Here is a 21,574-nt window from a genome sequence, read left to right as displayed (position 1 = left end):
CTCTCAGTGACCAGAATGCCACATGGGCCATAATGCTGTAAAGAACTGCTTCTGACTTTATCAGTCTCCAGATTGCTTAATAAAAAATATGTTTAGGGGCGCCTGGGTGGCGCAGTCGGTTAAGCGTCCAACTTCAGCCAGGTCACGATCTCGCGGTCCGTGAGTTCGAGCCCCGCGTCAGGCTCTGGGCTGATGGCTCAGAGCCTGGAGCCTGTTTCCAATTCTGTGTCTCCCTCTCTCTCTGCCCCTCCCCCGTTCATGCTCTGTCTCTCTCTGTCCCAAAAATAAATAAACGTTGAAAAAAAAATTAAAAAAAAATATGTTTAAAAAATAGGCTTTCCATTGACTAGGTTAAGACTCTTTAATTCAGCTTAAGAATAAATGATTATATCTGCACAAAAATAACTTCCCATTAAACAAAGCACTTTGCATAGCACCATCACTAGACTCAAAGGCAAACGGAGGGACCCACAGTTCATATGTGCTCTGAGCCATGTGCATATATTACCCATTTTAATTGGGATGGAGAAATGTCAGATATGGAATTGGCATATAATATCCTGATATTAATGTACATTAATGCTTTGAAGATTCAAATTTAAGGGGCTGCACCTGGTGGAATCAGAAGGAACTTTCCTCTCTCTAGGTTATATAAGTTATAGGTGGGCCCACTCCACTGATTGGAGCTCATTGCTAATAAGGTGGCCCCAATTAGTGATTGGGACCAATACAGGATTCCCAAGTGGGCCAGGCCCCTTAGATTAAAGTAGTGGTTCTCAAAATTTTCAGTTTCAGGACCCTTTAAGAACTCTTAAAAACTACCAAGGTCTCAATAGCTCACATATTAATGCATTTACAAATAATAGTAATAAATGCATTACATACTAACATCAAAGCAATAATACTACATGACATGTAACATCTGAGAAACTTCACAGTATAATCATGAGAATGAGAATGAACAAGATGACATTTTAGTATTATTGTGAAAAAGACATTGACCTTGACGACCCCTGGGAGAGTCAGGCCATGTGGCTAAAAATTTAAATCTAGATAGAAAGGGGCACTTGGGTGTCTCAGTCAGTTGAGTGTGCAACTCTTGATTTCAGCTCAGGTCATGATCCCAGGGTCGTGGGGTCAAGCTATGCTGAGCATGGAGCCTGCTTAAGATTCTCTCTCTCTCTCTCTCTCTCTCTCTCTCTCTCTCCCTCTCTCCCTCTCTCCCTCTCTCCCTCTCTCCCTCTCTCCCTCCTTCCCCCTCTCCCTCTCCGTTTCCCTCTCCCTCTCCCCTTCCCCCTCTCCCTCTGCCTCTCTCTCTCTCAAATGAAATAAAATAGTAAAATAAATCTAGGTAGAAAGATTGTAAAATAGAGAAAGAGATAATAAACCAGCCTAGATATCTTTCCAGATATCGAGGTAGCCACTGGTTTTCCTGCAAGAAGCCTTCTCTAAAGTGAAGTCAAAGGTCTTGATTTTTTTTTTTTAATTTTTTTTTCAATGTTTATTTTTTTGGGACAGAGAGAGACAGAGCATGAACGGGGGAGGGGCAGAGAGAGAGGGAGACACAGAATCGGAAACAGGCTCCAGGCTCCGAGCCATCAGCCCAGAACCTGACGCGGGGCTCGAACTCATGGACCGCGAGATCGTGACCTGGTTGAAGTCGGACGCTTAACCGACTGCGCCACCCAGGCGCCCCAAAGGTCTTGATTTTAAAACAAAGCTGTACGTATGCAGGTACACAGGTAAGAGGGTGAAGAAGCCAGGTTGGAGATACACTTTTCATTACCTTAGGACCTTAGCCATAAAAGCAGTTCATCAGCAGGAAAACTTGCTAAAAGTTGGAAACACCATCCAAGCCATGCCAAGGTGCAGAACAGCCCTGAATGAATATGTGCTCGCCCCTGCAGACTGGAAGAAGTCTGGGGGATAAGTGAGACACTGATCCCCTGGAGCCTGCCTGCATAGGCCACTGGAGGAGGTCAGAATACTCCAGATAATCCTGATATCAAACATGGGGACATACCTGTGGGGTAGTTCCAGGGGACAGGGAATCCATTCTGTTTCAAATGCCAATAAATCATTAGCTAGAAGGCTTATGTAATTCTACTAGTAGAATTAAAAGCTCTCAGGATATGCCAGAGACATGCTGGAAATCAGTGTCAAGGAATCTAAGTTGGGTGGTAAAACCCAAATCTGAAAATTAACTATGAAAAAAAAAAAGCTATTAAATATATATAGCAAACAAAAGTGGCCAAATAAATAACATTGTTTATCAGTGTAGAGGAGATATAATTGGTTCATAATAAATCCGTTTCTGACAAATGATTTGAAAATTGAGAGGGAGTCGTCCTTCCTCCTCCCCCATTTTTTATACTCAGATAATTTTCAGAAACAGTTCCCCGTCTCTAGACTATAGGTTGCGAATCTCTTGATGTGACCAAATTAGTTGTATTTGCAAGTTAACTCTAGGGGCGCCTGGGTGGTTTAAGCATCCTTAAGCCTCCAAGTTTGGCCCAGGTCATGCTCTTGTGGTCCATGGGTTCGAGCCCCACATCAGGCTCTGTGCTAACAGCCCAGAGTGTGGAGCCTGCTTCAGATTCTGTGTCTCCCCCTCTCTCTGCCCCTCCCCCATTCTCTTTCTCTCTCTCTCTCAAAAGTAAGTAAAAAAAAAATTTTTTTATTTTAAAGTTAACTCTAATTCCCAGAGATCCAAATAAGCTAGAGTATGTTAGTTGACATTTTTTTAAAATCCCTGGTTTCAAGGCTAGATATGTTGCATTACTGAGTGCTTAGTTTTTCTATTTCTTTTATGGCCCACCAGCCCACGAGATGGAAAGTGATGGATATTCCTTACTGTTTTACGCAGCCATATCCTGCTGGTTGTTCCCCACCTCCGGAACCATTAAGCGGCAAAAACTCATCATCTGTTAGTAGTGCTGCTGAATTATTCAGGGAAGTCCTTAACCAAAATAAATGGTGACTGTTCCGTCCAATTTCTCCTCCTCCTCACTTCCCCATCTCTTTTCCCTGTGGGCAAATCTTCCAGACTTTCAAGCTTATGATCACTGTGAAAACATGCAGAGAAAATCAAATACCCAAGTAGTTGTGTTGCACTTGGGCTTAAAGTCACTGCTTAGTTTGGAACTGGCATACTTCCAGTAAAGAAGGAAATGTGGTTGAAATGGGCATTTGTTTAATAAAGCTTATCTAAGCTTTTTATGATTATCTACAAAGTATGGGAAGGACTCCTGTTGCAACAGGATCAACCTTTTAATTTGTTTGTCCTAAGGCTTCTCACTGTGGTGAGGCTGCTGGTTGTATTCAGTGTCTCTACCCAGCTGCCTCCTCCTCTGTGTGGTTTCTCAGTGCCGTTGCTGCGTTCACCCAGAAATCTCTCCCTTACCCACTTCGAGTCCTGACAGGTCTCTACTTCCTGCACAACCTTTTTCTCCCTTCCCTCCTCACATACAATTTTAGGAATCTCCTGCTGGCCCCTCACCAACTTTCATCCCTTTCAAATTTATCCTCTGTGAACACCAAAAGAATAGAAAGGGAGTGGATCCATAGGATGGAGAGAAGTAAGTTGATAGGCTGTGGCTTTTCATTATAAATACTTGCAAACAGTATTGACCATATACTTATAATACTTCAGTGAAAGTGAAAGTGAATCAGTTTGCCATTCTTGATAACTCCATTGTAGTCTCATGAAGATATTGGTATGACTGTGTTATTCCTCTATTTAAAACCTTTTGATGGTGCCCTGTTGCCTATATGACCTACATGATACCAACATAACCACAGTTATGTATTCCCGTGCTTCTGCACATGCTGCTCCTCTGCCAGGAATGCAGACTCTGTTGGTGAGGAACCTGATCATTGTGTCAGAGTCTTCTCTGGACTGGGGTTTTGCCTGGGACCCCATGGCTGCCCTGGCTTGGTTTTGACAGGCTGCTCGTAGTGCTCTTCCCAGGGTGAGCAGGGATGGATCCGTCTCACATAAACTGAGATGGGCTAACTAAATCTTTGGACTTGCCCTCCGTGTTTCCCACAGCAGTCTGAGTTGTCAGCAGAAGAAAGTCCAGAAAAATTAGGAACCTCCCAGCTACATCGTCGGAAAGTCATTTCCTTGAACAAGCAGATTCTGCAGAAGACCAAACATCTGGAAGAGGTTGGTGGCTTTTTTTTTTTTATATAATTACATTCAAGTAAAATGAAGCTATTCTTCAAGAAGGGAGAAACTGGGGAGGGAGTGAAGATCTTCATGTTAGAATAGAAGTTCTAGAATAGGAATTAGCCTACTACAGCCCTTAGGCCAGTTCAGCTGCCACCTGTGTTTGTAAGTCAGGTTTTATTGGAATACATGCACATCTATTTACATACTTTCTGTGCCCACTTTCAAGCTCCAGGGGCAGAACTGAGTAGTTGCTGCAGAGATCACGTGTCCCAGAAAGCCCAAGATAGTTTACATTCTGGCCTTTTCCAGATGTGGTTCATAAAGCTTAAAATATTTATCCTCTGACCCGAACTGAAAAGTTTGCCAACGTCTGTTCTGGAAGAAGGTCACATGACAAGAAGAGCATTTATTGGCTCACAAATGTTAACTGAGCACTACTCTGCTAGGCCGTGGGGATGAATGAAGAACAAGTTATCCCTGCTTTTAAGGATCTTAAGATAGCAATGAGGGAACATATTCTAAACAAATACATCACACATACAACACCATTTAATTACAGCTGTGATAAGTGCTTGAAGGAGACTTCTAGAGCCATAAGACAGGGAGACTTGACCTAGCCTCAGTCACAGAGGACTCCTACTGAAAAGATGAATAGGTGTTTGCTGGGCTGTAAGGCTGCATGGGAAGTAGGTGGGGGCTTGACTGGGAATTTATGGAACAACACGAGCTAGGACCTGGAAGAGGAAGGGTCCTGGCCAGTTTCTGTTTTGTGGCTGGAGAGTCTTACGTGGGGCAGTTAGTTAGCAGAAGCTGATCAGACAGGACTTCCCAGGGCATGATAAGGTGAGTGGAAGCCATTGGAAGGTTTAAGGAAGGGAGTGGCATTATCAGCTTTGCATGTTTCAGAGACCATTCTATTTGTTGTGGGAGCATGAGTTCATTGGACTGACTGTTAGGTTGCTGATCCAGTAGTCCAGGCATGAGCTGTTGATGGCTTTGGTGAGGTAGGGGAAATGGAGGAAACAGGTTTATTTTCAAGGGAGCTTTAGGACATGGTATTCTGTATACTTCGTGATGGATGGGACTATTTTGGAAAGACCTTCACATATTCATTCTAGAAAGTAGAGTTTGACTCAGGAACAATCAATAGAGGATAAAAAGTTGTTACATGCTTCAGTTGCATTGGCAGTACGCTTTAATTAATTAGAAAAGCACGTGTAGCAGAAGATTATGGGAATGAATACAGCTTCGTAAAGAACCATTCACCAGTAGTTCCTATAATAATTGATTTCCAAAAATGGGTGCCATTTGGCATTTTGAACTTGTACATTTTTTATCCTTTCAAGTCTCACGTATTCAAAAGATATTAATACATCAAATGGGCTTGCTCGATCATTTTTTGTTTGAATTTGTTCTGTTAGAATTTGTTCTACCATAGCTGAACAAACAGTAGGTTGGTTTTGCCAAAATGCCTTGGATAATAAGCAAACAAGGATACAAAGATTGTGATTTGATTTCTGTTTTATTATTGAGACATTTTAACTCATAGCTCAGAGAGTATCCTCTCTACTCCTGACCCTTGCCATTATGATAAGAACCTGAAAGTGATCGGTTCAAAAAGAACTCATCACAGAATCAAGATAAGCCTGAATTAGGGATGATGCTTCTTTATCATAATGTCTTTACCCTCAAGAGGGAGATCGTTTTGAAGATACCGCAGACCCCATGAGTCAGAGTATCTCAGCACGAATGTTTGCTTTTTCTCTCCCATCTAAACTTGGGGAGAAGGGGTGCTAAGTGTCATTGCAGTGGCAGTCCCGGAGCATACTCAGCTGAAGGGGCAGTCCTCGCTGACTCGGGTCTGTTTTGCAGTTGGTCCAGAACCTATGGGTACCATGCACCTGTTATTTTTCAGGCATACTGCCCGTATGTGGCAGGCTCTGTAAAGGACAGCGATAATTATTACTGCAAGTAGTGCTCTTAATGATGACCAGCACGTACAGTAGTCCCTAGCCACGTAGCTAGTCAGCTGGACAAGGAAAATGATGGAGGGAAATATTTGCCAAGGTCATTTATCACGTATGAGTTAGGGGTCTCAGATGATAAAAAGAGAGAGAGTTCCAAGGATGAAATGAAAATATAAACAGGAATGCACTTATATGAACCAAAGCCTTATGCAGACATAAGGAATAAAAGATTAGAAACCTTCTCAGATAAGTATAGAAATGAATGTAAAGATTGAAAACCAACATCAACACTTTCATAAACATTTTTTCTCAAAATGTTTTGAGCTATAATATGCCTTTTTCATTTCTAGATAATTTGCTACACCCATTTTAATTTGGAATGTCCTATCAAAATAAATAAATAACAAATAAACAAACAAACAAACATTGTTGCCAAAGTTTAAATTTGACTTTGCTCTTTGACAAAAGGTTGCTCTATCTAGATTTGCCCTTCTGCAAAAAGTTGTCCACCTCTGGACTTGCTGGTCTGCAGAGTTCCTTCACCTCCTAGTAGTCTCTGATTCTGTCCACCAGAAGTCACAGCGTCGGCAGCAAGCCTCTTGTGTGAGAATCCAGGTCTCTGGAGCAGCAGCCCCAGCTCCTTCCTCTGTCACCCTCCTGGACTGCCTCCCTGGCCACCTCACCCGGCCTTCACTCACTTCTTGGTGAGCACTGAACAGCGAGTCGTAATGAGAGACCATATACTCCACACGCCTGTGTGTGAAGGTCTGCTATACACATTTTTTGTCCCCATCCGTTTTTAATAGCTTTAACCACTTTTAAAAATTACAGGTATAGTACAAGCTCACTGTAAATAAACCAAATAGTATGGAACTATATCATGAAATGAAGGTCCGCCCTCCTCCAAAATATGACAGTCCCCTCTACTCTTTGAAAAGGCCACTGTTTTTGAGACCTTTGCAAACACTTGTATATGCCCATTTACCTGGGGAGAACGGGTTGTCTGACTACAATATTCAGTTCATTTTTCATTTATTCTAAGACAGATGTCTCTCCGTCAGTAGTGATAATGGCTAAGAAGGACTTTTTTACTGAGTACTTACAAAGTGCTTTTCAAACTCATTCATTCTTCTCACACAACATCCTTGTGGAAGGGGTACTATTATTTTCCTCATTTTACAAATAAGGAAACAAACACAGAGAAGTGAGGTAGTTTGGCCTGTGATCACACATCTTTCTAATGGTGAAACCAAAACTTTGACTATATAAATATACCTCATTCTTTCTAATTGACTGCATAGTGTGATGTAGCGCATGTGTAATATAATTTATTGTACCTGCCCCCATTCATGGGTATGTAGATTGTTTCAGGTTCCCCCTCTCCACTGCAAATTTATGTATCTCTTTGTACAGTCATCTTTGTGCAAATATGTAAGTATTCCTGTAAGATAGATTTTAGGAAGTAGAATTGCTGGGTCAAAAAATATATGCATTTTTTATTTTGCTAGAAGCCATCAAATTATTCACCAGTTATTTTGCCAGTTTATATTTCCACCAGTAGTATATGAGAGAATCCAAACTCCTTAAATCCAAGAACTCCTCATCCAAGGTCATGCAGGTGGAAGGCAACCCGGATATACTCTCGTGGCCTTGATGATAACCCTGGGGAGGGTTCTAGCCCAATAGACCAATGGGAGGAGGGGCAAAAGCAAGAGAAGGAATAAAGAGCCTCTCTGGGTACAAGGGAGTGCGCTGCAGAGGCATAGAGCTGGGACGCAGCTAGTACGTAACTGAGAAGAAACCTGAGACTGAGGAAGGAAAGAGGAACCCAGAAATGGAGTGGTAGCCAGCTGCTGAATTTAGAGGTGAGTCTAGGGTTTAATGATGAAGAAGAAAATAGGGGTAGGAGAATCATGAAGGATTCCAGTGAGATGAAGAGCTCAGCTAAGCTACTGGGACATCCTGTTTGAGAAAAGATGGTCAGATGAGCAGATGAAAAGACCTCTTATGAAATCAGTTAAAGAGGAGAGATGAGTCTTCTCTAATTAGAAAGCTACATCTCTGCCAAGACCCAGCCTGCTTGAGTCTTTGTTGTGATGCCTTCCTTAGACTCCCCGTGAGCCAGGCTCTTTCCTTGGGCCTCCCCCAGGTCTGGCCCTGCCCCAGCTATTCTCATACTCTAATCCCCAGTTTCCTGGTCCAGCTCCTTGAGTGCAGGGACTGTTCCGTGTTCATCGTCTCCTCCCACACACCTCATGTGAGTGGAGCATGAGGTAAATGTCAAATGGCAGCTGGTCAGGCACATGGTTGAGAGGTAGGCAGCAAGGTGGGTGAGGCAGGTGGGAAATGCCAGGAGCCCTTCCTGGAGCTACAAAAGAGCTTCAAGAGTTCAACCACTAGTGTTTCAAGAGAAAAACTTTCTCCAGAAATACTCTTCTCTACCAGTTATACAACCAGGCCAATGGAAGTTCTCATTGCACAGATGGCTCCTTTGAAAAGGGAGAAGCCAAAGCCCACCTGCTTCCCTCCTTTATCACTTTTGCTCTCTGCTTGAGTTGGCTTCTTGATAGGCCTCGTGGAAGTGTAACTATCCATCAGTCATGGAGACTAGAAGCATGATTTAGGAGTCATGATTCTGAAGGCAACATAACTGTTAATAGGTTGCTTACAGGTTCAAGGACGGGGCACGTTATTTTGAAGCAGTCATTGAGACTCAGAATAAAATTTCTCATTGTTAATATGTACTCAGGTAACAGCCAAAGAGCCCGATATCATTTTCTGCCACTTCCCCTTTTCAGAGTGGAAATGTACAAACGCTCTGGGGTTTCGGTGAACGTTTTCAGATTTCTGAAAGTTCACAGACAGCACAAGGATATACCTTTTAGTAAGGAAAAGCGACATGACATTTTGCAGATGTACGTTTACAATTATGTAACTTTGAACAGTAAAGGTAATTCATTTTCTTTCTCTTAGCGTTGGAAGTTCTGAATTCTTTCTTCTATCTGAGATTGTTTGCCGGCCTGTCATAGTCTGTGCTAGAATCCTGAGTGCTGAAATGCAGTTTGTATTCTGTGAATGGGCATGCTGGCTGGTTAACCAAACTGAGTGTAGACAAACAGAAACATCAGACCTGAATTTGAATCCTGGCTTTATCAGTTAATAGCTGTGAAACTTGCCATCAAGTAACTTAACCCCTCTGAGCCTTTATTTCCTCATCTGTAAAATAAGAATAATGTCAGAGCACCTGGGTGGCTCTGTTGGTTAAGCCTCCAACTCTTGATTTAGGCTCGGGTCGTTATTTCACAGTTCCTTAGATCAAGCCCCTTGCCAGGCTCTGCACTGACAGCACAGAGCTTGCTTGGGATTCTCTCTCCGTCTTTCCCTCTCTCTCTGTCTGTCTGTGTCTCTCTCTCTGCCCTCTCAAAATAAATAAGTAAACATTAAAAAAATAAAGTAAGAATAATGTCTTCTTCCGCTGAATTTAAGGATTCAATGATAGAACTTACGCAGAATATCTAGCGTATCACCTGACATGTAGTTGGTGCTAATTATATGAATTTTTTTCTTCACTTGTTGACAGCCATTCTAAAATTCCCACATTCGCTCAGTTTAAGTGTCTTCTGAGTTTCCATTTTCCCGTGTGTGAGACGGGGATCTGCCCATAGCTGTGCTGCTGTAAGGATCGAATGAGATCAGGTATCTCCTCTTTGTTTTATAGCTGCAGGCAAGTCACACCAGCCTACAAGCCAGATATGATGAAACCAAGAAAACTCTGACAGAGGTGAGTAGATCTGCAGAGCCGCTTTTGGCCTGCACCCCTAATGGAATGCCTGTATCATCAGTCTGTGGGGAGGCATCACTGTCCACTTCTCAGGGCTCAGGGCCGTCTGGGGACATGGGACCAGCTCACAGTATGACCCCTGCAGCCAGGTTATCCACACCGTCGCGGGCCGTGAAGCATCGGGAAAGGCTTCCCGAGGAAGGCCAGCCCAGTCAGCAGGGAACAGGCCACGTAGAATTTGGGGGGGCCATGCCCAGTAAGTGGGCCCGGCTCCTCTACAAGCCCACAGATTGTAGAATAGCTTCAAAGTACTGAATTCCTTAAGAACGAGAAGGCTTCTTTTCATAAGATGAGAGAACTACAGAAGGCTGTAATTTGTTGTTCAGCATTGCTGTTTATCTTCCAGGCCGAATGGGGGGGCAGGGGGGCGGTGGGTATATTTCGAAGCACATGATGCGTTTTCTACCCCAGGTTTGGAGTCTGCCATCTCACATGGGCGTTTACAGTGTGGCTCACCTACTACTTGTGATGGCCTGGGAGACCAGGTCAGGAAAACAAACACTTCTGATGCCAGCCCTGTCATGAGAGGAGTTTACATATTTCTGTCCCTCGTGTTTCCATAGAGAGCTATCCTCCTCTGGATCGGAAAAGCTCTCCTCATGGTGATTTTGGTGCTCGAGCGATAGCCACACTCTACAGGGGCCTCCTACAGGGGCCCCACCTGGTACTTTCCGAACCACATGGAAGCAGGACTGGTTTTAACAACTTCTCTGACACTAAGGCAGTACCCCCCCCCTCCCTTTTTTGTAATTTCACACGAAACGTGCCTGTTTCAAATTCTTATTTCTATAGCTATATGTAGCACTCAGCTCACTGCCTTGCTGTCAATCTGACAAAACTTTTTAATTCTGACCTGGGCCAGTCTTTTCAGTTATTGTCAGAACGTTTGAAAAGGGCAGGCAAAAGAACGGCAGAATGAGGTTTTTTGTCATGCTTCCCAGAGAAGCCTGTGTCGCATTTGGACAGATGTGCTTTCTTCACACTGCTCTGTGACTACCTTCCTATGGGCTGGATGGCAGACTCCTAGGGCAGAGCCCCTGCTGCTGTCTAAATGTTACTGCCACAGAGTCTCTGGCATGAAGTTTGCCAAGTCATGGATCAGTTTTTGTATAACCATCTGGGAGAGATTAAAGGCAAAGCATCTTGATATCAATTTCCTAAAACACTTGTATGTCTTAGGGTATAAATCCCAAGTGGCTCTAAAGGCATTTCTTTGTACTAAACACTAAATCAGGTATTTGCTGAGCTCCATGTGCTGGGAGGTAGAGGAAGTGATTTAAGTCAGTGATAGGAGATCGCCTCTTATCCTCAGGTAATAATAGTGGCCACCATCAGGATGTGCTGGCTGTGCTCTGGACCCCTCACCTGTATCAGTCCGTGGACTGTAACAACACTAGCAGCACTGTTTTCATCCCCGTCGTGCAGCTGGGGACTTTACAGCTACACCAAGGGTGCTGGGATTCCAGTGCTGGCTGTCGGACACCAAAGACCTTGCTGAGAGCTCGCTCTCTCGTGGGGCGGTCAAACTAAGTCCCGTCTAGGAAAATGGGAAGCCGTATAAAACCTAGCATTCAGCAACTTCTGAAGAAGCCTGGCTGGTCAGAGTCCTGAAGACCAGACCCCTGAGCAAGCAATGAACTTCACCTTTGGGCCTCTGCCTCCTTATCTGTTCAAGTCAAGGATTGGGCAAAACGAGCATTCGGACCCCTCTCACCTTTTCAGCAAAACCTGCCCTTCCAGGATAACCTGGTGGCACTGAAAACCAGGGGAGACCTGTCTTTCCAGTAAATTTAGTAAAGTAGAGAGGGTGGGGAAGGTCAAGGACAGACGACAGCCCATGACACCTGTGGGGAGGCTACGTGCTGCTGCATCACCAGGCCGCCGGGTTCTGGCCTGTCCATGTTTTAATTTCAGCAGTCGCAGCTTTAATTTCCTACGTGTGAGGTTTCTTCTTTGTAGTATGTGCAGTATTCTCTCCCACCTCTCTAAGGGCATCCATCATGTCGAAAGTTTTTCTTGATCTATAAACAGTTTCTTCAGATCAAAACTGATTTGTTCAGTTTTATTTTTCTCATTTGTGGTTCTGTCTTGCATGTTGGGTAGTTCTTGGTGGTATGCTTATCTTTGGTTCTGAAACTTCCTATTACCGGCTGTGTGGATTCTGTATCCATTTTATGCAGCCTGCTTTGCTTTCCGTGATTGTTCTAGAAGGGTGGGTCCTACTGCTGGGTGAGATCAGCCGGTAGTATGTGATTTGGGGGGGCAGTCCACCTTTCTCCTGGGCATTACGGATTCTGGGAGCCCGCCTGCCTCTGAGGCTTGAGCTCCAGCTCATCGTTAGGGGAGCCAGGCTTCACTGCCTAGCGCAGCTGGCTCTCCTACTGCGATGCCAGCCCTGCAGACCATCCTTCCTGTGTCTGCTGATCCTACCCAGCGGGCCTCCTCAGCCCCGCCTTTCCGGCAGCCGTCTTCTTGTCCCTGCAGTACCTGCTCCCATGTTTAAACATAATCGTCTGTTTTTTCTTAGGACTCTGGCAAGAAGGGCTTGTTGCAACTTGTGCTTGGTCTTCCATTTTCAACTAGTACCCTTAGAACTTTTTATCTTGTTTTTTTGAGTAGGTAACACATTCACACAGTTCAAAATTCAAAAAGTAAAATAGTTGTATCACTGTAACCCAGCCATATAGTTACCCTCTCCAGAGGATCACCAGTTTCTTGTGAATCTTTTTACAAATACTTCATGCGTATATCCTTTTATACATGTACACATTCGATATATACATTCCTTTATACACATTGGAAACACATGGGAATCAACGTTTTGTACATCGTTTTCTTCCAACTAACAGTAGGTGCTAGAGGTCGTCCTAAAAGAGATGCTTTTTTCTTACTCTTTTTAGCACCTTTGTATTCTATTGTATACGTGTAGACCTCATAAATGGAAATCTGAGTTTCTTTAAAATTTCTTTTTTTAAATCCTCACTCTGACTCAGAAAAAGAAAGTGAAATTACTCAAGAAGATAGATTTAACCCTACCCCTGCTGATAGCCATGACATTGGTGTTGTGGAATTTAAGCCAGGTCTGTCTCTCATAGCCTATTTTACTTCCCTCTTCATACTGACCTACCGACAGGCACCTGCCGTCGGCCTTACTCTGGCTTTCCATCCGTGTGCTGCTGTGAGTTAAAGTTATTGCCAAGATTTCCTTCACCAACAGAATGTGTCCCAATGGGTCTGGTTTTGACCATGTTATCCTCTCCACCCCCGTCCTGTTTCTCTTGTGCACCTGTTTTCTCGGTGTACATCTGGGTCCACTGGGCTTGGCCAGCTGTCAGAAGTGGGGCACAGATGTGAGCCGGGGGAGGGGGGGAGGATGCACACGCTCACTCTCCTGTCCCCCCAAGTGTCTAGCAGCCACGCCTCTTTTCTGTCTCACAGTTGAAGAGCTACAGTGAGAGACTGGACAAGGAGCAAGCAGCCCTGGAGAAGATAGAATCGAAAGCTGATCCAAAGTAAGACGTTTCCACGTGTGTTTACTTTCCCTTTGAAGAAAGTGACTCTGCCTGGTGTTTACTTTCCCTTTTCCCTGGTGTTCCCTTTGAAGAAACTGACTCTGCCACAGTGCCTGGTGGCTTCTTTTGTTTGAACACAGGACTGAGGAGCTGAGGGTCTGGCCCCATGCGGGTCGGTTCGGTTCACATGCCCCATGCAGAATGTGGTGACTCCCCATTGCTCCAGCACGAGCTGAGAGGCTTGGGCCGCACTGAGTTGGCCACCTCGTTCTCCTAATTCCTGTTGGGAGCAGAAGCAACACACTTTTCGTTTTGCTTTTGCTTTTTTGTTTTTTTGTTTTTTTAATTTTCATATAGTTTTTTATTTCAGAGAGAGAGCATGTGCAAGCGGGAGAGATGGGCGGGGAGGGGGGCGGTGGTGGGGGAGAGAGAATCTTAAGCCGGCTTCACACTCAGCACAGAACCCTACCTGGGGCTCGATCCCAGGACCCTGGGATCATGACCTGAGCTGAAATCAAGAGCTGGATGCTCAACCGACTGAGCCAACCAAGCGCCACCTTTGTTTTTCTGGTTTTAAAAACCAAATAATCCGTTCACAGAACAAAAAGGCATGTGGTGAAAGTCTCCCTCTCACCCGTGTCCCCAGCCACCCAGTTCTTCTCCTTGGAGTCAACCCTTGTTACCAGTTTTTTACTGGCAGCATTCCAGCCCTGCATCCTTGGGATTCAAGGTGCAGTCTTTTTTTTTTTTTTTTTTTTTTTTTTTACTCAAAGAATAGATGCTGGTTTTTTTCCTTCATTTTTATTAGTTTTTTTAATTGTCTTTAAACAACTTAAATAAAGTGTAAGACACACTGACATTTGATTTTTTTGGCACCAAAGTGTTTAGGTGCCAGGTAAAATCTCCCTGAATGATACTGTAAATCATAAAAAGCTTCAGGCACAGATTGAGCAGTCCCAGATTTGAAGTACATTTTTAGCAAAGAAGGCACAGATTACTTGGCTTTATAATTAGCAACGCTTCTTTCATGATATGGAGCAAAGTATTGTCAGATACTTGACATTTTTATTTTCAAATTAATTCTTCTAATGACCGTAAGTAATTTGTCTCCTTTTCGTGGAAATTAAAAACTGTGTGATGCCGTCTATGCTCTGAATACTGTTGAGTAATTGGTACAAGTAGATGCAGTATTCTTGAAACTCATTGATGTTCCTGCAGTTGACATTTTAATTCTGGATTCTGTGATGTTTGTTTGGATGTGGCCTGATGGACTTGAGTATATAAATGAATGATAATGTCAGTTAAATGGGAGTCATTATCATTTGTGGAGAACCCATTAGACACTCTGGAGAGAGACAAAGGAAATTTAAAAGGGAGTTTCTCTTTAGCTGGGGACTTGGTTTTAGGTGTGATTCATAAAATCATAATAGCTTTCCATATGTCATTGTTTGGTCTTTTCTCTTCAGCATCCTGCAGAACCTGAGAGCACTTGTAGCCATGAATGAAAACCTGAAAAGTCAGGAACAGGAGTTTAAAGCACATTGTCGAGTAAGTGTTGCTTGATGTGAGCAGATCTTGAACCAGGACTCTTGTGAAATGTCACCACCCCTTGTGCTGTTGTGGCATCCGACTCCAGTGCAGTCGAAAACGTAGATTCATGGAGCAGTTCTGTGTCAGTTGTGTAAGATGAACGGGGCCCTATGGTGGGTACCCGCCACCCTGAGGAGACTGGAAGTGAGTCACATCGGTCACTGTGTGTGTCAAACCCCCAAACTGAGAGCACAGCCTAACAAACACTGTGTTCTAATTTATATGTATATTTAGAAGTCTTATAAAGTGTGAAAGAATAACATCACATGAACCTGGGATGTCTGGGGGTCCTGTGATAAGCCCTCACTCCTGGTGGTCACTAGAGGGGCGGTGCGGGCACAAGTCCATTCGCCAGCTTGTCTGCATTTTGTAAATGTTCATATTGCCTTTAAAGGAGGAGATGACGCGGCTGCAGCAGGAAATCGAAAACCTGAAAGCCGAGAGAGTGCCAGCTGGAGATGAAAAGGTAAATACAGGCTCGGAGGGAGTCCTGAAGACTGTTAGGTGCTGTTGTGACTTATCAGCGGGAGGATTTCTGGAGGACTGACTGGAAAAAAGTCTGATACTAAAAAGGACTGACCAGTTTCCCTCAACCTGGTCCTCTGAACACATGCTTCTCCACTGTTTTCATCACAGAATTTTCTTAGATTTCCATCCCTCTCCTTAGATTTCCATCCCTCTCATTTACCCTCTGGTCTGGCCTCCCCCTCCACTTAGGGAAGGGGTGTTTCTAGGAACCTTCTTCAAAGAGCAACCTGTTCTCTAAATTTTGTTCCAATTTACTCACTTCATCCTCCGCTGCTGCCTGGGGACATGCCCTGCCCCTAAAAGGCAGCAGTAAGCAAGGAACGAGGCATAGTGTTAGAGCTCCGGCATGACTGGAGCATTGCTGGTTGTCACCAGCTGGCTCTCAGGACACAGGACTTGCTCTTCTTGAAACTCATTGATGTTTCCGCAGTTGACGTTTTAATTCTGGATTCTGTGATGTTTGTTTGGATGTGGCTGGCTCTCAGGATACAGGACTTGCTCTTCTGGGGAGCCAGTGGGAATTTCCGCTGAAAGTTAAGTTAGGAGCAGCTGGGTGGCTCAGTTGGTTAAGCGTCTGACTCTTAATGTTGGCTCAGGTCAAGATCTCACAGTTTGTGAGTTCGAGCCCCACATCGGCCTCTGTGTTGTCAGCGTGGAGCCTGCTTGGGATTCTGTCTTCCTCTCTCTCTGCCCCTCCCCTGCTCGCTCTCAGTCTCTCTCAAAAATAAAGAAAATAAATAAATAAACTTAAAAAATAATTTTTTTTTAAGTGAAAACACAGGCCAGAAAAAAAGTTTGTGTCTCTCACCAAGTAAGACTAGGGATTACTGGTTTTGTTTTTCCTTGTCACACTTCATTCTAAGCTCTTCCCCTGAGGCCCCAAGTGCTTACGATGCAAGATACAGGAGCTGGTTGTCTCAGAGCCCATTGACTGCACCCTCTCCCTTTAGATCCAGTTCAGGCAGCTCAAAGTTCAAGGAGGGGAAGAGGCTGGTTCAAGCCACCCAGCATCAGTCCATGTACCCTAGCTCAGGGACCGTGCTCCTGGCTGTGCAGGATGTATGTCTTGGAGGTGTCTCCATGCTGGCAGGATGGGACTGGCACGGGAGAGTAGCAGAATCTGGCCGTGCAGTACAGCAGTGTTCTGGAACCTTCGTCACACAGCCAGCCTCTCTGGTTTTTCTAAAACTTTGAGGCTCAAATCATCAGCTCAGCCACTGAGTTTGCATAAATCAGACTTTCAAGATCATATTTCTCTTCTTAGCAATCACATCTTGTTGGAGGGATTATTACATTCAAAGACAGTTGCAGTTTGTTTGTTGTGACACACATGTAAGAACAATTTAAAATCTGGGGCCCGTAGACATGGTCCATGAGCTGTCCCCCACCCCTTCCTACATCCAGACCCTCAGCTTCTATCCCATACCCCTTACTCAGGAAGGATGTTCATTACTTTTCATCATTTCAGACCCTGTCTTCTGGAGATCCACATGGTGCCCTAACCCCTGTGATGACTCATAATGTAAGTACGTACCCAATCTCAGGACTGCCATTGCCCTCCCTGGGAGTGGCCGCCAGCGTTGTACCTTCCCCTGACAGTTTTCACACCTGCTTTAATTTTCACTATGACCACGTCTTCGTGTGTGGGCTCTCAGGGGCATTGCCCCATTTCACACACCTGGCCCCTCAGACGGAAGCAGGGTCTAACCAGTGATCGCCCTGAAGGCCGCCATTCTGGGGGGTTTTCTCCCAGCCTTTGTTCAGGTGTTCTGTGTTTGCTCTGGTATCCCAGCTGAGAAGGCGAGAGGCCTGCCCTGGCCACACCTGCTGGTCCCAACCCACAGGCTCGGAGGGGTGGGGGTGATGCAGAGCGAGGAAACTGTCCCTATGGTACTACATTCCAAGGTCAGCACACCCTAAGGGACCCAACAGGAAATAGCTTCAGCTTTGTGTGCCAACTCCGCTACCCGAAGCCATCCGAAGCCACGGTCCGTATGTAAATGAAAGGACATGGCTTTGTTCCTATAAAACTTTATTTACAAAAATAGGCAGAGAGGTGAATTTGGCCCACAGGTTGTTAAACCAGTTAAACCAGTTTCTTGTAATTCAGTGCTGCCCAAAAGAACGCTGTGCAGTGATGACAGTGTTCTGTGTCCACACTGTTCACTCTGACAGCCACTAGCTCCTTGTGTGGCCCCTGAGCACTGGAAGCGTGGCTGTCGTAATTGAGAAACTGAATATTTTTAAAATTTCAGTTAAAGTAAATTTAAACAGCCACATGTAACTAGTGGCTCTCATGTTGGATAGTGTAGCTCTAAGTAGAAACGTAGAAAGCAAATCTAGCGTCACTGTAAACGCAGATACCTAGAACAAGAGATTCTTTAATAATTACTTCCTTATCATTGTAGATTTTGGTGGCAGGCATAAATTTGGGGGATATTCCACTTAAGAACACTAGATTTCACCTAGACCCCAGAAGAAGGAAGAATTGTAATAAAGTGATGTGAAAGAGCCTCAAGGGTCTTACATAACACAGGGACCCAGACCCTAAACTCAGCCATTGGAGAAAAGACATTTGGGGCCTCAGAATGGAAAGATGTGACAAAAATATTCAATTTCTGGGGTATCTGGGTGGTTTTGTTGGACGTCTGACTCTTAATTTTGGCTCAGGTCATGATCCTAACCTGACTCATGGGATCGAGCCCAGCATCAAGGTCTGCACTGAGTGTGGATCTGCTGAAGATTCTGTCTCTCTCTCTCCCTCTCTCTCCCCCTCTGCCCCTTCCCCTACTCACGCTCTCTCTAAAAAAAAAAAAAAAAAAAAAAAAAAATTTCACTTTCAAAAGACTTCATTGAAGAATCAAAGTTTCCTGCTCTTAGATGGTTGTGTCCTTTTCCAATTTTTAGGAAGACCTAGACAAACGGTATAATATGGAGAAAGAGAAACTTTACAAGATCCGTTTACTACAGGTAAGTGAAAGCACGAACAACAAGATAGATAAATATACCTAACTAGGTATGAATGTCCTGTAGCAGAACTAGGAATTGTCAGTATCTAAAAATGAGGTTGGTACTGAGGCTGCCTTCTGGAGGGTAACTACGTGGTTTAAGATAACAATAACACCTCACTTCGGTATGTTACTTTCCTTCATGTTGATTGATCCTGACCCGGGGTGGAGAGTAGGTTTTAGCCCCATTTTCTGTATGAAGAAGCTGACTCAGATCCGTTCCGCGCTTGTCCAGAGTCAAGCAGCTGGTGAGTGCCAGAGCCAGCATTCAAGTTCTAGTGCTCTCGTACAGTGCCCACTTTGGCTGTCTTGTTTGATAACCTTGGAGGTGTGTAAGAAAGCCATTAAATATGGGGGAAGTAGGTTTTAGAGTTGGTCCCAAAGATAAATGGACATAATGTCAAAATTGCTTGGTAAAATCCCTTACATTGCCAGGATCTGACTCACGGAAGCTCAGAAGCCAAGACATAACTTGTGTTGTACTTTGGCTTGGGCCTACTTCCTGTTCTCTGGGAAGAGAAAGCCAGGCTCTGATGGGAATGGCCAAAGGGCTGCTGGGGCTGGTGAGCCCTCATTTCTCCTGTCTCTGGCTGTTGCTTCTTTTGCTGAGCTATTTGGTGAAATTTGGATATGTCAAATTCATCCTTGATACAAGGACACTGCTAATCTTTAAAGAAACAGAATTAAATAAAATCAGGAAAACACAGCTGCATACTTGAAAATTTGTGACTGTGTGCTTACAGTATATTCAGGGTTGCCTTAGGTCCCAGGAATAGTAAATGGGATGCCAGGTCCCAGTCTTCTGGGAGCTGGCTGGCTGTTTGAGAACCAAGATATGTGCATATACATCAAAGTACGAGGGTGTTTATATGCAAACTGCCTACTGTGGGCAGCTTCAAACTGGCTAAAGGGAAGCTACCATAGTCCTGCTGAGGAGCTGAGCCAGAGCAGGGGCCATGGGGATGGGCAGAAATGACCTGGCACAGGAGAGACTGAGGAGCTGTATCTTATAGGACCTAGCATCAATTGGGTCAGAGAAACAGAGGAGTCATGGATGGTACTTGAATTTCTGACTCAGGCTGTAGGGTGGATACTTGTGTTATTCACTGAGTGAAAGCATTAACAAAAGGAATAGGCTTCAGGGCGTGCGTGTATAGGAGTGTTAATGAGCTTTAAAAGTTGGGGCACTCGACCAAGTAGAAATGTCCAAGAAATGATTGGATGTCAGGTCTGATGCTCAGAATAGTCTGGGCTGGAGATTTGGATGTTGGCACTGTGTAGGTGATAACCAAAGCTGTGGAAATAGGGCAAACCCTGTGTGGGGACAGGCAGAGGGAAAGGAGGAACCCAGGAGGGAGGGAAGCCAGATGGGCAAGTGCAGGGGCTTACAGAAGCTGAGCAGGGGGCTCGACAGAGAGAATAGTGAATTTTGCTAGAAATCAAGAAAGCTGGAAGCTGATGGTTGTCCATGAGCTGTCTCCCAGAGGAGGCCTGTGGTGACCTTGGTGAGAGCAGTACAGTGGGAGTCTGGAGAAGCCAGCTGCCGTGAGGATGACCACAGGGCGTGGGGGCAACAAGAGACACCGAGAGGCTAGGGAAGGTGGGCTATTGTTGCAGAAGAAGGAGGCTGAGGGCTGAAAGGTGATCAGAGCTTAGGGAAGGGCTTTTGAGGGATGAGGGACTGTAGCCTGTCTAAATGCTGGTGAGAAGGAGCCAGTAGAAAGGGAAAGGTTAAAGATGTATTAAAACAGTGAATAATTGTATCTTAAGATTCCTGGGGGGGGGAGAAGGGGGAAACGGGTCGGGGACATAAGAGTCAGAGCCTGAGCACCCAGAGGGCAGGGTAGCCTTGGCCAATAGAAGCACATTTTTGCCTCTGACCAGAGCCTCAGAGACCCGACTTTGGGCGTGGTCTCCAGAGCTGCTGGTGAGCTTCTCTCCCAGAGGTTTGTATTCCCCCAGTTCTTCGAGACACACACGTGCTGTCGTGAGCAGGGTGAGCCAGGGAGAGATGGGGTGGCACAGAAGAAGGGCAGTGCCAAGAGCCTGTTAGTCCTGGACCATGAGTGGGAGTGGGGAGCAGTGTGGGAACCCAGCCACTTCCCACTGGTACTGCCTGCCAGGCCTCGGGAGCCTAAACCCTCCCTGAGCCACACAGCACCGCTGTGCCTCCCCAGGTACAGTCAGCGGCCAGTTTGGCTAATGTACCCCGAATCCATGGTAGGGAGAAAATTCTAGAAAGGTATTGGAGGAGCTTATCAACAGGCTGAGGAATTTGGAATCCATATGGAGGCAGTTCCTCATCACCTGGGAGGCCTTCCTTTCTGTACCTGTTCCGCACCTGGTGGTGGTGGAATCCACTACTCTAGAGACTTTTGGGGCCTGGAGGGATGGCTGAGGGCTCTCCACAAAAGCCTTAACTACTCAGGATTTTCCTTGCCGACCCATTAACATCGTGCCTTCTCTGGTTCTAGTTCATAGCTACGCACACCTCCGTGTGTTGCAAAGTGGAGGAGAGTCCGTCAGAATCTGAGATGGGGGCCTCAGGCCACAGCAGATTTTCGGGTGTGTGGCTGTGCTCAGAAGGAGATGGGGGCAGAGAGCATGTAAGACCTTTTACCAAATAGTACTGTCTCCTCCTCCCTTTTGCCTTTAGGCTCGAAGAAATCGAGAAATAGCGATTTTGCATCGCAAGATTGATGAAGTTCCCAGCCGAGCCGAGCTAATACAGTATCAGAAGAGATTTATTGAACTCTACCGCCAGAGTAGGTGCAAACACTCCTGGTGGTGGGAGGCTCAGGAGGCGAGGGTCCTGTCCTGCAGGAGCATGGTGCAGTGTGCATCACAGCGCAGTCCGTGAAAGCCACCACCAGAAGGGGCTCCGTGTCGTCACCAGGCCCACTGGGCGCTCATTCCACAAAGCTCACTGCTGAGTGACCCTTAACCCCGGGAGC

General features: G+C 45.2%; 1 protein-coding gene across 2 annotated transcripts in view; it reads left to right on the top strand.

Moving 5' to 3' along the window:
• Window positions 1–21,574, top strand: part of CCDC93 (coiled-coil domain containing 93) — a 93,073-nt gene that overhangs the window by 53,936 nt on the left and 17,563 nt on the right. For both annotated transcript variants that reach the window (XM_047870830.1, XM_047870829.1), the window contains exons 12-19: window positions 4,052–4,168; window positions 9,860–9,922; window positions 13,421–13,494; window positions 14,961–15,042; window positions 15,479–15,550; window positions 17,081–17,134; window positions 18,520–18,582; window positions 21,277–21,385. In XM_047870830.1, coding sequence (XP_047726786.1) covers window positions 4,052–4,168; window positions 9,860–9,922; window positions 13,421–13,494; window positions 14,961–15,042; window positions 15,479–15,550; window positions 17,081–17,134; window positions 18,520–18,582; window positions 21,277–21,385 — 634 coding nt within the window. The remainder of the gene's footprint in view (window positions 1–4,051; window positions 4,169–9,859; window positions 9,923–13,420; window positions 13,495–14,960; window positions 15,043–15,478; window positions 15,551–17,080; window positions 17,135–18,519; window positions 18,583–21,276; window positions 21,386–21,574) is intronic.

This window comes from Prionailurus viverrinus, chromosome C1, assembly GCF_022837055.1.
Source record: "Prionailurus viverrinus isolate Anna chromosome C1, UM_Priviv_1.0, whole genome shotgun sequence".
NCBI lineage: Eukaryota > Metazoa > Chordata > Mammalia > Carnivora > Felidae > Prionailurus > Prionailurus viverrinus.
This window is presented reverse-complemented; position numbering and strand designations above follow the sequence as displayed.